General features: G+C 44.8%; 1 protein-coding gene across 1 annotated transcript in view; it reads right to left on the reverse strand.

Moving 5' to 3' along the window:
- The window catches only part of LOC140357898 (ubiquitin carboxyl-terminal hydrolase 43-like), a 124,220-nt gene that overhangs the window by 20,991 nt on the left and 85,729 nt on the right, over window positions 1-17,500 (reverse strand). The window contains exon 11 of the mRNA XM_072442453.1: window positions 13,507-13,621. Coding sequence (XP_072298554.1) covers window positions 13,507-13,621 — 115 coding nt within the window. The remainder of the gene's footprint in view (window positions 1-13,506; window positions 13,622-17,500) is intronic.

Here is a 17,500-nt window from a genome sequence, read left to right on the forward strand (position 1 = left end):
ATCTGTTCACAATAGTACGATGTATTAAAAAAGCATCTGGGTGAAACCTGCCGGGACGACCTCTCCTACACCGGATGAGCCTCTGTCCTTCTGTCATGTGTTTCTGGCTCCATCACTCTCTATCTACAAATGGATCCTGGACCAACTACAGTCTGTCCATCCGTGAGAGTCATATCTCTCTTTCACTGTGGTTCTCCTCGAGGTTTCTTCATTCTCCCATTGGGTTTTGTCATTTTCTACACGCTGAGAAGAGGGTCTAAGGACACAGGATGCTCTGGGACTGTTATGCATTTACTCTGCTTCTTTATTATTGACAAATTACTTTTGTTTGTCTAACTATTATAACTAATAATTGATTTTCTAACTCTCTGCAAGGCAACTGTGATTGAATTCTGTATATAAAGATAGAATATAAAAATAAATTGAAAGTGCCGTAAGCATGCTAATGTTTTCGCTTTACCGTGACAGCAAAACTCACTCTGGGCTCCGAGAGTTGCGAAAAGCGTCTTTAAACTCATTGTGGTGAATATTTAGGACGCTGGGAATGCAAAAGGTAGGTGAGCAATAAACTTGGACTATTGTAAAGGATTTACAATAAAGTAGTTATGTTTTTCATGGCTTTATTGATGGTATGAAATGTCTGCTGTCAAGTCAAAGTTTAGTTTGGCCTTTCATGTTTTAGAACTTTATTAAAAAAAGTTTTGAAATGTAAAACTACAATACTTTCGTACCTCTGCCTTTCCCCACTGGACCAACGGCCTGAGGGGATTACACAACTCTAAAATAAACATTGCACACTTGCTTCCTGGCTTTGTGATGTAGCTGCGCAGTTGTACTGATCGTGCTTTGACAGCAGAAATGCTGGACTTAAAAAGCTTTCAAACTAAAAAAATAGATCAAAAAGAGCCAAAAGCGTCGACTCTAGTGCCAGCTCCCATAACTGTTAGTTCTTTGTGTGATAGTCTGGGTTATATTGGCGACCAGTAGGCGGCGCACAATAGACCTACTCTGCAGTGCGGCGGTGAGGCAAGGAGCCCCATCACACTGTGTGTTGGCCACTAGTAGCCCTGGGGCCCTCTGTTAAAGTGGGTGACTGGGCAGGGGCCTCATTTACAAAAGAGAGTACCGGAAAGCAAAATGTAACGATTGCAAAAAAGTTATTCATAAAAACCCGTACACCTGGACGCACATCTTTCTTCCAAATTGGCACCTGCACGCTCCAGCCTGATGGTGCACCTGCACGCTCCAGCCTGATGGTGCAGGTGCACGCCCCAGCCTGATGGTGCAGGTGCACGCCCCAGCCTGATGGTGCAGGTGCACGCTCCAGCCTGATGGTGCAGGTGCACGACCTAGCCTGATGGTGCAGGTGCACGCCCCAGCCTGATGGTGCAGGTGCACGCTCCAGCCTGATGGTGCAGGTGCACGACCTAGCCTGATGGTGCAGGTGCACGCCCCAGCCTGATGGTGCAGGTGCACGCTCCAGCCTGATGGTGCAGGTGCTCGCTCCAGCCTGATGGTGCAGGTGCTCGCTCCAGCCTGATGGTGCAGGTGCACGCTCCAGCCTGATGGTGCAGGTGCTCGCTCCAGCCTGATGGTGCAGGTGCACGCTCCAGCCTGATGGTGCAGGTGCTCGCTCCAGCCTGATGGTGCAGGTGCACGCTCCAGCCTGATGGTGCACCTGCACGCTCCAGCCTGATGGTGCAGGTGCTCGCTCCAGCCTGATGGTGCACCTGCACGCTCCAGCCTGATGGTGCAGGTGCTCGCTCCAGCCTGATGGTGCACCTGCACGCTCCAGCCTGATGGTGCAGGTGCACGCCCCAGCCTGATGGTGCACCTGCACGCTCCAGCCTGATGGTGCAGGTGCTCGCTCCAGCCTGATGGTGCACCTGCACGCTCCAGCCTGATGGTGCAGGTGCTCGCTCCAGCCTGATGGTGCAGGTGCACGCTCCAGCCTGATGGTGCAGGTGCTCGCTCCAGCCTGATGGTGCACCTGCACGCTCCAGCCTGATGGTGCAGGTGCACGCTCCAGCCTGATGGTGCAGGTGCTCGCTCCAGCCTGATGGTGCAGGTGCTCGCTCCAGCCTGATGGTGCACCTGCACGCTCCAGCCTGATGGTGCAGGTGCTCGCTCCAGCCTGATGGTGCACCTGCACGCTCCAGCCTGATGGTGCAGGTGCACGCCCCAGCCTGATGGTGCACCTGCACGCTCCAGCCTGATGGTGCAGGTGCTCGCTCCAGCCTGATGGTGCACCTGCACGCTCCAGCCTGATGGTGCAGGTGCTCGCTCCAGCCTGATGGTGCAGGTGCACGCTCCAGCCTGATGGTGCAGGTGCTCGCTCCAGCCTGATGGTGCACCTGCACGCTCCAGCCTGATGGTGCAGGTGCACGCTCCAGCCTGATGGTGCAGGTGCTCGCTCCAGCCTGATGGTGCAGGTGCTCGCTCCAGCCTGATGGTGCACCTGCACGCTCCAGCCTGATGGTGCAGGTGCTCGCTCCAGCCTGATGGTGCACCTGCACGCTCCAGCCTGATGGTGCAGGTGCACGCCCCAGCCTGATGGTGCACCTGCACGCTCCAGCCTGATGGTGCAGGTGCTCGCTCCAGCCTGATGGTGCACCTGCACGCTCCAGCCTGATGGTGCAGGTGCTCGCTCCAGCCTGATGGTGCAGGTGCACGCTCCAGCCTGATGGTGCAGGTGCTCGCTCCAGCCTGATGGTGCAGGTGCTCGCTCCAGCCTGATGGTGCACCTGCACGCTCCAGCCTGATGGTGCAGGTGCTCGCTCCAGCCTGATGGTGCACCTGCACGCTCCAGCCTGATGGTGCAGGTGCTCGCTCCAGCCTGATGGTGCACCTGCACGCTCCAGCCTGATGGTGCAGGTGCTCGCTCCAGCCTGATGGTGCAGGTGCTCGCTCCAGCCTGATGGTGCACGCTCCTGCACTTAAAGGGTCGACTGTGAGTGCCCTCACTCTGACCACCTCTTCCTAAACTTTGCACAGCTTCTACACAAGCTCCAGAGTTTGCACATTTTCACAACAAGTATTTCTTCATAAATCACATTCCTTAAGTGAAAAAATGCGTACGTACATTTTGGGCTTCATTTTGTGCCGGGCTTAATAATTGAGGCCCCTGGATTAAACCAAGACTAAACAAACCATATCTACCACAAAAACATGGGTAAACAATAAAGCAGGACTAAAGCAGGATTAAAAAAGGACAAATTAAGGTCTAAACCAGAACTAAACCAGGACTAAAGCACAACTATTTCTATTATTTTATTTTATCTTTTTTTATTTTTATTTTCTTCAATTCCGTATTAAGATATGAGAGGTCCTGTTTATAGGAGTTTTGTTAATAAGAGTTTTTGTTTTTGTTTATAAGAGTTCTTCTATTAAGAGTGTAAGAGTTTAAGTGATCTGTCCTTTTATCTGTATCTACTGCAGTGTAACACCAACATTTCCCCTTGTGTGGACGATAAAGGAATATCTTATCTTATCTTGTCTTGACTAAAGCATAACTAAACCAGGTCTAAAGCAGAACTAAACCAGGTCTAAAGCAGAACTAAACCAGGTCTAAAGCAGGTCTGAAGCAGGACTAAAGCAGGACTAAAGCAGGACTAAAAACAGGTCTAAAGCAGGATTAAAGCAGGACTAAAGCAGGACTAAAGCAGGATTAAAGCAGGTCTAAAGCAGGACTAAAGGAGGTCTAAAGCAGGACTAAAATAGGACTAAATCTGGTGAAAACCAGGTCCAAACCAGGTCTAAACCATGTCTAAAGCAGGAGTAAAGCAGGACTAAAGCAGGACTAAACCAGGACTAAAGCAGGACTAAACCAGGTCTAAACCAGGTCTAAACCAGGTCTAAACCAGGACTAAATTGGAGACCCCTGCTATATACACTATTCTAGTACTAAATTGATGTCCATTAGCTGCTGTAAGAAACGACCTTCCTTTTTTTAACTAGCAGTGTTTGCATGACCTGAGAGCACACTGACACTCACACTCACACTCACACTCACACTCACACTCACACTCACACTGACACTCACACTGACACTGACACTGACACTGACACTCACACTCACACTCACACTGATACTGACACTCACACTCACACTCACACTGACACTCACAACACTGACACTCACACTCACACTCACACTCACACTGATACTGACACTCACATTCACATTCACACTCACATTCACATTCACACTCACACTCACACTCACACTGACACTGACACTCACACTCACACTCACACTGACACTCACACTCACACTCACACTGACACTGACACTGACACTGACACTGACACTGACACTCACACTCACACTGACACTGACACTCACACTCACACTGACACTGACACTGACACTCACACTGATACTGACACTCACACTGACACTCACAATCACACTGACACTCACACTGACACTCACACTCACACTGACACTGACACTGACACTCACACTCACACTCACACTGACACTGACACTCACACTCACACTGACACTGACACTGACACTGACACTGACACTCACACTGATACTGACACTCACACTCACACTGACACTCACACTCACACTGACACTCACACTCACACTCACACTCACACTGATACTGACACTCACACTCACACTGATACTGACACTCACACTGACACTCACACTCACACTGATACTCACACTCACACTCACACTCACACTGACACTCACACTCACACTCACACTCACACTGATACTGACACTCACACTCACACTCACACTCACACTGATACTGACACTCACACTCGCACTCACACTGACACTGACACTCACACTCACACTGACACTCGCACACTGACACTCGCACTGACACTGACACTGACACTCACACTGGCACTCACACTCACACTGACACTCACACTGACACTCACACTCACACTCACACTGACACTCACACAAATCATATTTTGCTGCTACAGTTCCACACATTAGCGTTAGCTTCCAAACATCACAAACTATGAAAAAGCTTTGGCGACTGACGGCCTGAGGTGGGAAGTTCTAAGTTACTTTTACTCAGTTGCATTTACTTGAGTAACTTTTTGAAGAAATGATCTAAGTACCAATAGTTCTCTGACTGCATACTTTTACTTCTTCTATAGCAATACTCTTACTTGAGTAAAGTGTTGGTTCCTACAAGTGACTTTGTGCATGATTCATTTTACATTATATCCTTGCAATTACATGAACTTCAGATTACACATCAGACAGTTCCTCTTGCAGTTCCTCTTGCAGTTCCTTTTACTTGATGTTTAGCATAATTTACTGACCTAGCGTTTAGCACCTCATAATTCATATTTCTTAAATCAAACATTGTGTTGGGCCAATCACAGCCAAAATACAAGTGAAATTATAGTTTGTTTCATAAACATATATATAATGTAATAAAATGTAATGATATAATGTTTCACAAATAATTCAACTGAAAACTGATTTAACACTATGTTCTGTCTGCAAGTTAAAATCCAGTTAAAATATAATAAAGTGGAATGAACACCCCGAAGGAACTTCCACAAGACTCAAAGAGAATGTGAGAAATGCTTGTTGTGGGGCAAGATTATTACCGTCATTATGCTGGGGACTGCAGTTCTACATTGTGTTCAGTGTTGTGATACCGCTGGGGGAGAATTATTCAGTTATTAGGTTGTTCAAAGGACAAAAAAGTCCCCAAACAAAGGCTTAAACATTTTCTTGTTCAGTAATTTTCTTAATGAGTGAAGTCCACAGAAGTGCACACTTTGGGGACAGAATTAAAGACAGAGAGACGAATGTTCTCTGCGTGAACTCCTCGGAAAAAACAGACTCATCACCAATTTTGTTAATATTTTAGGACTTTAATCTGTCTTTTTAATCTACTTTGTGCTTCAGTTCACTTTTAGCTGCAGTCTGTATCTTTTCTGTAGGACACACTTCCTTCTTGTCTCCCTGAAGATGTTATTGCTGTGAATTTGACTTGAGTTTTTCACAGTGTGGCATCAATCTCTGTGAAGCAGGTGGAGAACCCAGGCCATGTTACAGGTCAGATCTGTGGAGAGACGAGCCGTCTCGTAATAGCATACTGTGTATAATGAGAAAGCGATTACATCTCCATGGTAACAAGTCGGAGCCTTAAAGCAAGTGTCCACTGCACAATTGTATCTGTCTGAGATGAAAGGAAATTATCTGCTTCCGAAGAGTGCACACGCTTTTTTGCTCGCTCCGCTTGCTATCGCTGCTTTCCTTATTCATTTTGCTTTTTAATCAGTTTTTGTCTTCCAAACATTTTTGCTTTAGACTTTTTCAAGTAAACCAAGGATTTTAAGAACATTTTTCCAGTTTTAACGACATATCTGACGCCAGCGACATGTCCGGGAGAAGAAGGGAGAAAGACTGTGAACGCTGTCGGTAATATCAACAAGAAATTAATGAGCTGAAAACACGGATATTTGTTTTGGAATCTGAAAAAGTTCTTCACGATACCATTCCTGTGTCAACCGACGGTAAGAAGAGCACACTTTTTACAAGAAAAAACTGCTACTTTCAACCTAAACCGCAGTGACTCTGTGTCGTTTCCAAAATTGTCTAAAAACCAGAAAGACCAGGCTGTTTCTTGGAACAAACTTGGAGCAAAGCCTAAACGATACAAAGATAACGTGAGGTCGCCTAAAATACAGCTCACCAACAGATTTTTACCACTTTCAGAGATGGAATTAAATGAAAAAAGGAAAGATGACGTGGCCAAAATACAGCGAGGAGGATCTGTGCCAGGAGCCAAGGTCACGCAGATTGTTTTAGTTGGGGACGGCGCGATAAGTCACGTGACGCATGAAAAGCTAAACACACATTCTTTTCCAAGCGCCACTGTTTCTGAGATAACGTCACTCCTTCCAAATATTATGGCTAAGCATGGAGGAGCTAAACAGCTGATTGTGCACGTGGGTGCAGTGGACATGCGGCGGGAACAGACTGAAGTTTTGAAAAAAGACTTCTTGAAGTTATTCGACGTGCTTGATAAAATGGAAATCAAAACATTCATAAGTGGACCTCTTCCAAACATCGACAGGAGGATAAACAAGTTTAGCCGGCTTCTTCAGCTGAACACATGGCTGTCCAAAGAGTGTTCCCCGAGAGGACTACACTACCTTGAGAACTTCTATCTATTCTGGAAACGAGAGGACCTGTTTAAGAGAAATGGCCCCCACCTATGCAGAGGTGGAGTGAGGGTGCTGACAGAGAACCTGCTCCACGCTCTGAGGCATTGGACTGGGCCTGGACAGGGTCCTGAGCAGATAGTTAGAGAAGAGAGGAATGAGAGAAGAATTCCTGCTCCATCAGCCAGTGACCGAGCCAATGTTTCAACATCAAAAGCACCACAACCTCAGCCTCCACCAAAGGATTCATCAGCAGCTGCTCCACCACCACCAGCAAAGGATTCAGCTCCAGCTGCTCCACATTCACCTCCACCGCCTCCAGCAAAGGAACAATCTTCAAAGGCCTTGGACCCATCTGTGACAAGCCCAACAACATCCCTGTCATCGCCCCTGCCTTCACACCAGCCCTGGGTTCCCCCTGCAACATCTACTCCCACTAAAGATTCATCATTCTCCTTCTCATCTCCACTCTCACCCATGGGCCTTCCCAGCCATTTTGAAAGTCTGATCAAATCAGGCATTAAGATGGCTCCACTCACGCCCAATATAGCAAGGGCTATGCCGACTACACCAACAAAAGCCCCACCACCCATCCCCCCTCGCCTCTCACCTGGTCCCAAACTCTCCTTGGCTACAAAAGCCCCACCACCCATCCAACCTCGCCTTTCACCTGGTATCTCCCATAGCTAGGATGCACTGGGTCTCAGCGTTGCCGGGACTTATTGTCACATTAAAAATCAAACCAACCCGGGGCCCTATGTAAAAAGAGCCCCCCCTAGTGCTATTTCTGTAGTCACATCATCACAGAGATGGAAAAACAAAATGCGAGTCAGGCCCAATCTGAGAAATGTGATTCATATTCCCTGTGAAAAGATAAATCCCAGTCTCACTGAAACTAGTCTGAAACTTGCTGTGCTAAATGTCAGATCCTTATGTAACAAATCTCTCTTAATTAATAATTTTATTTCTTCTTATAATCTTGATTTTATGTTTTTAACTGAAACATGGCTTGACAAAAACGCAGGAAATGTAGTTCTGATAGAATCTGCTCCACCCAACTTTAAGTTTGAATCTGAAACAAGAGAAAACAAAAAAGGGGGTGGAGTCTGTGCTGTCTTTAGAGATGAAATAATTACCCGCAGGTTGTCTTTTGGGGTGTTTTCATCATTTGAGTATGTATCCTTTAAAATGGAGCTAAAACGGTCTCCATCCATTCTCTTCATTGTTTTATACAAGCCTCCCCAGCACTGCCAAAGTTTTATTGATGATTTTACTGAGATGCTTTCAGTCATATGCACAGACTTTGATGGTTTGGTCATTACAGGTGATTTCAATGTGCATGTTGATAATATTTGTGACAGAAACGCTAAAGAGCTTGATGCTGTCCTTGAAACCTTCAGTCTTACTCAGCATGTGAGAGGCCCCACCCACAGCAAAGGACACACTCTAGATCTCATAATTACAAAGGGGGTAAATATTTCAAATGTTAATGTGATCGATGTTGCTCTGTCTGATCATTTCTGTGTCTTCTTTGACCTGTCTGTTTCTCCCAAACCTCCGGTTGGTCCTGCAGTTGTTCAGAGGAGACACATAAGTGATGGCACAGGTGCACTGTTTATGGAAATGATAAACTTTGAAAATGTCTCATGTTCTAATGTAAATGATTTGTTGAACTCTGTTACATCTAGTGTTTTGAATGTTCTGGACACCATCGCCCCTATAAAGGCTAAAATGGTTAAAAATAAGCAGAAGGCGCCGTGGAGAAATGATGATTCGGTCAGGGCACAGAAAAGGGAGTGCCGCAGGGCCGAACGGAAATGGCGCAAGTCAAAGCTCCAGGTTCAAAAAGAGATTTACAAAGAAAAGCTGAACATGTACAACCTAATCTTATGTAGAACTAGGGAAAGATATTTTTCTGAAATAATTGGAAGCTGCAGTAACAACTCGCGTGTCCTGTTTGCCACAGTAAACAGATTAACAAACCCTCCAGCTCAGCTGCCGTTAGAACTCATTTCCACATCCAAGTGTAATGAGTTTGCATTATTCTTTAATGACAAAGTTCAGGGCATTAAAAATGCTATAAATCCCACAATGCAAAAAATTACCCTAAAACCACCAAGACACTTAGAGCTAACTCACTTTGCACCAGTAACTGACAAAACTGTCCATGAGATCATCACCAGTCTGAGTTCATCTACATGCTGCCTTGATGTGTTACCCACCAAATTTCTAAAGTCTGTGCTGAACAGTTTGTTAGCACCATTCACTCACATAGTTAACATGTCGCTTCAATCTGGAACATTCCCAATGTCTTTGAAAACTGCGGTCATAAAGCCTCTCCTAAAGAAGAGCAGTCTTGATGCCGCAGTACTGAGTCATTACCGGCCCATCTCTAATCTGCCATTTTGGGGCAAAGTCCTTGAAAAGGTTGTTTACCAACAGCTCACAGATTTCCTCTTAATAAACAACTCATTTGATGTTTTTCAGTCAGGTTTTAGACCTCATCACAGCACTGAGACTGCTCTTGTCAAGGTGACAAATGACATCCGCCTGAACACTGACACGGGCAAAGCCTCAGTCTTAATTCTGTTAGATCTGAGTGCTGCTTTTGACACTGTCGATCATGGGATCCTCTTACAGAGACTAGAGGACTGGGTGGGCATCACTGGCACTGCCCTAAACTGGTTAAGGTCCTATCTGGAAGACAGGAAGTACTTTGTTGAAATTGGTAGCTGTGTCTCAGACCACATGACCCTGACCTGTGGAGTGCCCCAAGGGTCAGTCCTGGGTCCCCTTCTGTTCAACCTCTACATTCTGCCGTTGGGTCAGTTGATACGCAGTGAAAATGTGTCCTATCTCAATGATGCAGACGAGTCAGATCTATGTTTCACTATCGGCAGGTGACTATGGACCAGTAGATTCACTCTGTCACTGCATCCAACAGATCAGTGTGTGGATGCAAAACAACTTTCTCCAGCTGAACTCAGACAAGACTGAAATAATCGTTTTTGGCCCACAGAAACAAAGAGAAAGTGTTAGCGGTCACCTCCAGAGTCTCGCTCTAAAACCTACAAACCAAATTAGAAATCTGGGGTAATAATGGACTCAGACTTGAACTTTAATAGCCACGTCAAATCAATAACATCAGCAGCTTTTTACCATCTAAAAAACATTGCCAAAATCAAAAATATAGTGTCAAAACCAGATTTAGAGAGACTTATCCACGCGTTTGTCTCCAGTAGATTAGACTACTGTAACGGCCTGCTCACTGGTCTCTCCAAACGAGCTGTAAAACAGCTGCAGTACATCCAGAACGCTGCTGCTCAGGTCCTGACCAGAACCAGGAAGTATGATCACATTAGTCTTGTTCTCAGGTCTCTGCACTGGCTCCCTGTGGCTCAGAGAAGAGACTTTAAAGCAGCTCTGCTTGTGTACAAGTCTCTCCATGGCCTAGCACCAAAGTACATCTTGGATATGTTAGTGCCATATGAACCATCTCGGACTCTGAGGACCTCAGGGACCGGCCTCCTGCTGGTGCCCAGAGTCAGGACTAAACATGGGGAATCTGCGTTTCAGTTTTATGCAGCTAAAATCTGGAACATTCTTCCTGAAGATGTGAGACAGGTTCTACTCTGACAATGTTCAAATCTAAGCTAAAAACAGTTTTGTTTAGCTGCGCATATGACTGAAAGGATTTTTTCTTTGCACTCTTCTCTTTTGTTTGTGATTTTATTAGTTTAGAAAATCAGTTGGATTGATAATTTTTAATTTAGTTAATTTTATTGTATTTCTGTTTCTGTAATTTCTTTGTGATTTGAATGCATTTTTCCTGCTGTGTGAAGCACTTTGAATTGCCTTGTGTATGAAATGTGCTCTACAAATAAACTTGCCTTGCCTTGCCTATTCTTATATGTCTCACAGTGAGACAGGAAAGATTCAACTGAGTTATATCAAGACTTTTAACTTTGTTGTGTCCATGATCGTTCTATCAAACATGTGACCAAGAGTAAACACAAACATGTGACCAGCAGTAAACACAATCATGTGACCAAGAGTAAACACAATCATGTGACCAAGAGTATACACAAACATGTGACCAGAAGTAAACACAAACATGTGACCAAGAGTAAACACAAACATGTGACCAGCTGTAAACACAAACATGTGACCAGCTGTAAACACAATCATGTGACCAGCTGTAAACACAATCATGTGACCAATAGTAGACACAATCATGTGACCAAGAGTAAACACAATCATGTGACCAGCTGTAAACACAATCATATGACCAAGAGTAAACACAATCATGTGACCAGCTGTAAACACAATCATGTGACCAAGAGTAAACACAATCATGTGACCAGCTGTAAACACAATCATATGACCAAGAGTAAACACAATCATGTGACCAGCTGTAAATACAAACATGTGACCAAGAGTAAACACAAACATGTGACCAAGAGTAAACACAAACATGTGACAAGCAGTAAACACAAACATGTGACTAAGAGTAAACACAAACATGTGACCAAGGGTAAACACAATCATGTGACCAAGAGTAAACACAAACATGTGACCAGCTGTACACACAATCATGTGACCAGGAGTAAACACAAACATGTGACCAGCTGTAAACACAATCATGTGACCAGCTGTAAACACAATCATGTGACCAGCTGTAAACACAATCATGTGACCAAGAGTAAACACAAACATGTGACCAGCTGTACACACAATCATGTGACCAGGAGTAAACACAAACATGTGACCAGGTGTAAACACAATCATGTGACCAGCTGTAAACACAATCATGTGACCAGCTGTAAACACAATCATGTGACCAGCTGTAAACACAATCATATGACCAGGAGTAAACAGCGTGCCTCAAAGTAACTCAGAGCTCAGATATGAAAGTGACCTCATGATGAGTCTAAATGTCTTTACTTTATTAACTTCTCTAAACACAGACTCACTGCTCGGTTTAAAAGAGGCCCATGTTCCCACTGTAGTTACTGCTGCCGCCTCCAATTTGACCTCCAATAGTTTCTAATGTCAAGGCTGTGTTCTGATGAAAAAGCACCAGAGAGAAAGAAAAAAGCAAGAAAAACAAACATGGAGGCTCCATAACAGTTTTTAGAATACTGTTTTTGAAGAGCCAGGAAAACCAGGTGAAAGTGGCATTTCTTTTACAAGTTCTAGTCACTTTTTAAAAAGATTGAGCTTCCACTATTGTGCTGAGTAGAACCTACTGCCCCCAGTGGTCAGCACATGTACAGCTCCATTCCTAAACATTTACCAACTCTGAGGAGATAAAACGACTAACATGCCTTAGGAATTTAGAGCATAAATGAGCCTTTACTCTCCACCAAAAAGCTACACAGTGCATCTCTACTTTACAGCCTTTGAACAAACAAATGAGACAAAAAACCAACTCCATATTTGTGAACTACTGAACTATGAAATATTTATGAGCTTTAAAAATTGAAAGTTGAAAAGGCATAACATACATAACCTTTAAAGTACATGCATAACGAATGCTGTTTTCAAGGCCACTGAACATATCTTTTTTCTCATAAAGGACATATAGTACCATGCATTGAAAGAGAACATAGATTTACCCCATTGAAAAATCCTGCTGATCCTATTGTTTGATATTCAGTGTATGCGTCTTGTGTGCATTAAAGTATGAGATCCTTTCACATGCCTGACTCACTGAGCACCAGGTTTATCTGGATAAACCTGAGAAAGGGACAAATTCTATTACATCTGAGCATTACAACCTAAAGACTTCTAACAGCACTGCTGCAGCGCCCTCTACTGGCGGGAAAAAACCCAAGTTGGATTCCTGAATGGACAAAAATATGACAGCAAGAGGTGCAGATCAGAAGCAATGTTGTTTTAAGTCGTAGTGAAAGAATAAGGAAAGATAATTATATGCAAATACATAACAAACAACAACTTTATTAAAAAATCTGACTCAGAAAAACATATTCTAAAGTAGACGTTTCATGCTTCATTTATGTATTGGTTCCTAAGCATGCGTTTGGCAATTGTTTGTTTCACATCATAAGATAATGTCTGTATTTGAAGTAAGAGATGTGTGTTCAGTGATGTGAGTTGTGTTAGAGCGCCCTCAGCTGACGGCAATAGGTATGACCACAATCATCTGAACAGAGTTGAGACGCTTGAAAACAGTTTCCAGATTTTTCCAGGACATTTATTTCACTAATGGAAACATGTCTTCTGCTTTTATTTCTGATAGCGATGTCGTTAAAGACGACTTTTGCATTGTACACTTAATAAGACACACATATCTGTGTGTGTGTGTGTGTGTGTTACCTGCTCCTCTTTGGTGTAGAGCTGGAAGCACTGGTCCAGAGTACAGCTGTGGTTCTGTTGGGCCCTCACACTGTCGGCTTCTTTCACCACCTCCTCCTGGATGTTCCCGAACAAACTGCAGCACAAAACACACTCACAAACCAACCCAGGGCCCTTTCCTGCTGTACGTGGGGCCCTTCCCTGCTGTACGTGGGGCCCTTTCCTGCTGTACGTGGGGCCCTTTCCTGCTGTACGCGGGGCCCTTTCCTGCTGTACGTGGGGCCCTTTCCTGCTGTACGTAGGGCCCTTTCCTGCTGTACGTGGGGCCGCCCCTTTCCTGCTGTATGCGGGGCCCTTTCCTGCTGTACGTGGGGCCCTTTCCTGCTGTACGCGGGGCCCTTTCCTGCTGTATGTGGGGCCCTTTCCTGCTAGATGCGGGGCCCTTTCCTGCTGTACGTGGGACCCTTTCCTGCTGTACGTGGGGCCCTTTCCTGCTGTACGTGGGGCCCTTTCCTGCTGTACGCGGGGCCCTTTCCTGCTGTACGCGGGGCCCTTTCCTGCTGTATGCGGGGCCCTTTCCTGCTGTACGTGGGACCCTTTCCTGCTGTACGTGGGGCCCTTTCCTGCTGTACGTGGGGCCCTTTCCTGCTGTACGCGGGGCCCTTTCCTGCTGTACGCGGGGCCCTTTCCTGCTGTATGCGGGGCCCTTTCCTGCTGTACGTGGGACCCTTTCCTGCGGTACGGGGGGCCCTTTCCTGCTGTACGGGGGGCCCTTTCCTGCTGTACGGGGGGCCCTTTCCTGCTGTACGCGGGGCCCTTTCCTGCTGTACGCGGGGCCCTTTCCTGCTGTATGCGGGGCCCTTTCCTGCTGTACGTGGGACCCTTTCCTGCGGTACGGGGGGCCCTTTCCTGCTGTACGGGGGGCCCTTTCCTGCTGTACGGGGGGCCCTTTCCTGCTGTACGCGGGGCCCTTTCCTGCTGTACGCGGGGCCCTTTCCTGCTGTATGCGGGGCCCTTTCCTGCTGTACGTGGGACCCTTTCCTGCGGTACGGGGGGCCCTTTCCTGCTGTACGGGGGGCCCTTTCCTGCTGTACGGGGGGCCCTTTCCTGCTGTACGGGGGGCCCTTTCCTGCTGTACGGGGGGCCCTTTCCTGCTGTACGGGGGGCCCTTTAGAGAGAATCATTTGAAGTGTTTGAGGAAACTATAACTTACTGAAAATTGTCCTGTATATCAAATGTTTTGAGTTTAAACTTGAATAAATCAGGCGTATAATGAAATATTGAGGTGCTACTTTAAGGATTGATCTTTTTGTCTCTGTGGGAGAAAAATGCATTTGGAGAAAACTCCTTTTAAGTGGATTCAACGAAAAAGTCAAATTACTTTAGATTGGACATTTATTTAGTTTGAGAGGGAAAACAACTGACCAAAAACCAAAAGATTGAAGAAGAAAAAAGTCTCCCATGAATCTTTTGCTTATTAAATAAATTTCCCAGTTTCTTATCAAAATAACACAGTGTAAAAAGGAACATCGTACATTAAATAAAAATAACAGTGAATGGAATGAAAATGTAGCTTTATAATAATAACAGCAGGTACGGAGAAGGTGAAATTAACAAAAACAAATACCTTCAATATTTATTTTGGAGTATTCCATTACAATATTTACATGATATTATGTCAATCCAACAGAGGTGTGTTAAAATGTGTCTTTAAATGTATTATTTGAGGCTTTATTATCAGACAAATGCAAATGTTGGTAAAAAGTCACAAATTTAAAAAAAAATCTTCAACTCTTATTTAAAATTTTACAATATGAATTTATTCAGTTTTATTTTTAATCAGCTTTTTGTAGCATTTTAGTATTATTGTTATTCATTTTTATTTTTTACTATTAACTCATTATTCAAATGTGGCATATCATGAACACAACAGTCACAATTTAATCTAAATGTTTGTATATTGTCCACTTCTATCTAGATTAGAACCACAAAAAGCTGATGCACATGGTTGTTACGCCCCCTAGTGGTTTGTCAAATACAGTTAAAGTGCCATATATATTTGTAGTAATATATGTCCACCATTGGCGTTGGGTCAGACATGCAATATTCATATTCTTCATGTGCATATAACTGATGTAAATAGAGTGTTTATTTTACCATTATTATTAGTATTATTTTGTCTTACGCTGTTTTTATTTTATTTCATCTTTATTTTTCCCTTCCATTCCTTATTAAGAAATGAGAGGTCTATAGGAGTTTTTGTTTATAAGAGTTCTTCTTCTCTTTCTTATAAGTTATCTGTCCATTTCCTCTGTATCTACCTGCGTTGCAACAATGAAATTTCCCCATGTGTGGACAATAAAGGATTATCTTATCTTATCTTCACATTCTAGAGTCAGTTAAAATAAGTAATATCATTTGCAGTCACAATATATCAAACTACACAAGATTCTATGCTTAAATGCATTGTTTTGTTGCTTTGCACCATTTATTGTATATTTTTGTCATTTCTGATGTGCTACTTTCATCCTTCTGGACGATGTCTTTGTCACATGTGGTGAGGGACGACCCGATGCACATGAGCTTAAATCATCAAACGGGCACTTTATAGTTTTATGTTGTTTAAGTCATTAAACATTATGAAACGGCTTTAACGCACAGATTTGTTGAATGCGCTGAAATCGTTCACCTGTGAATCTGAAAAGCCTGTTCTCTGTGAACGATATATTAGTTACGAGATATTAGTTATTTCTGTGTTTTAAATGAAGCTGATCCATTCGCAGCTGTTGAGCATCAATTTACCCGTTACTATGGCGATGGACACAGTGTAGTGATAATGATGATTTTCTAATTTTGACTTTATTTGATGTGTTTATACTTGTTGTACATATAGTTGATAGTTTTATACCAATCGAGCAGGTATTTGTGGAGAAAACGTTAAAAATCTGTAGATAATGACAGGAAGTGACATCACACCAGGGACACTAGTACAGGAAGTGACATCACACCAGGGACACTCATACAGGAAGTGACATCACACCAGGGACACTCATACAGGAAGTGACATCACACCAGGGACACTCTTACAGGAAGGGACATCACACCAGGGACACTTGTACAGGAAGGGACATCACACCAGGGACACTCGTAGAGGAAGTGACGTCACACCAGGGACACTCTTACAGGAAGGGACATCACACCAGGGCCACTCGTACAGGAAGTGAGATCACACCAGGGACACTCGTACAGGACGTGACATCACACCAGGGACACTCGTACAGGAAGTGACATCACACCAGGGACACTTGTACAGGAAGGGACATCACACCAGGGACACTCGTAGAGGAAGTGACGTCACACCAGGGACACTCGTACAGGAAGTGACGTCACACCAGGGACACTCTTACAGGAAGGGACATCACACCAGGGACACTCTTACAGGAAGTGACATCACACCAGGGACACCCTTACAGGAAGTGACATCACACCAGGGACACTCGTACAGGAAGGGACATCACACCAGGGCCACTCATACAGGAAGTGACATCACACCAGGGACACCCGTACAGGAAGTGACATCACACCAGGGACACTCTTACAGGAAGTGACATCACACCAGGGACACCCTTACAGGAAGTGACATCACACCAGGGACACTCGTAAAGGAAGTGACATCACACCAGGGACACCCTTACAGGAAGTGACATCACACCAGGGACACTCTTATAGGAAGTGACATCACACCAGGGACACTCTTATAGGAAGTGACATCACACCAGGGACACTCTTACAGGAAGTGACATCACACCAGGGACACCCTTACAGGAAGTGACATCACACCAGGGACACTCTTACAGGAAGGGACATCACACCAGGGACACTCTTACAGGAAGTGACATCACACCAGGGACACCCTTACAGGAAGTGACATCACACCAGGGACACTCGTACAGGAAGGGACATCACACCAGGGCCACTCATACAGGAAGTGACATCACACCAGGGACACCCGTAC

The sequence above is a fragment of the Eucyclogobius newberryi genome, unplaced genomic scaffold (genome assembly GCF_026437365.1).
Source record: "Eucyclogobius newberryi isolate DKJ021-1_F unplaced genomic scaffold, fEucNew1.0.hap1 SCAF_13, whole genome shotgun sequence".
In the NCBI taxonomy this organism is placed as follows: Eukaryota; Metazoa; Chordata; class Actinopteri; order Gobiiformes; family Gobiidae; genus Eucyclogobius; species Eucyclogobius newberryi.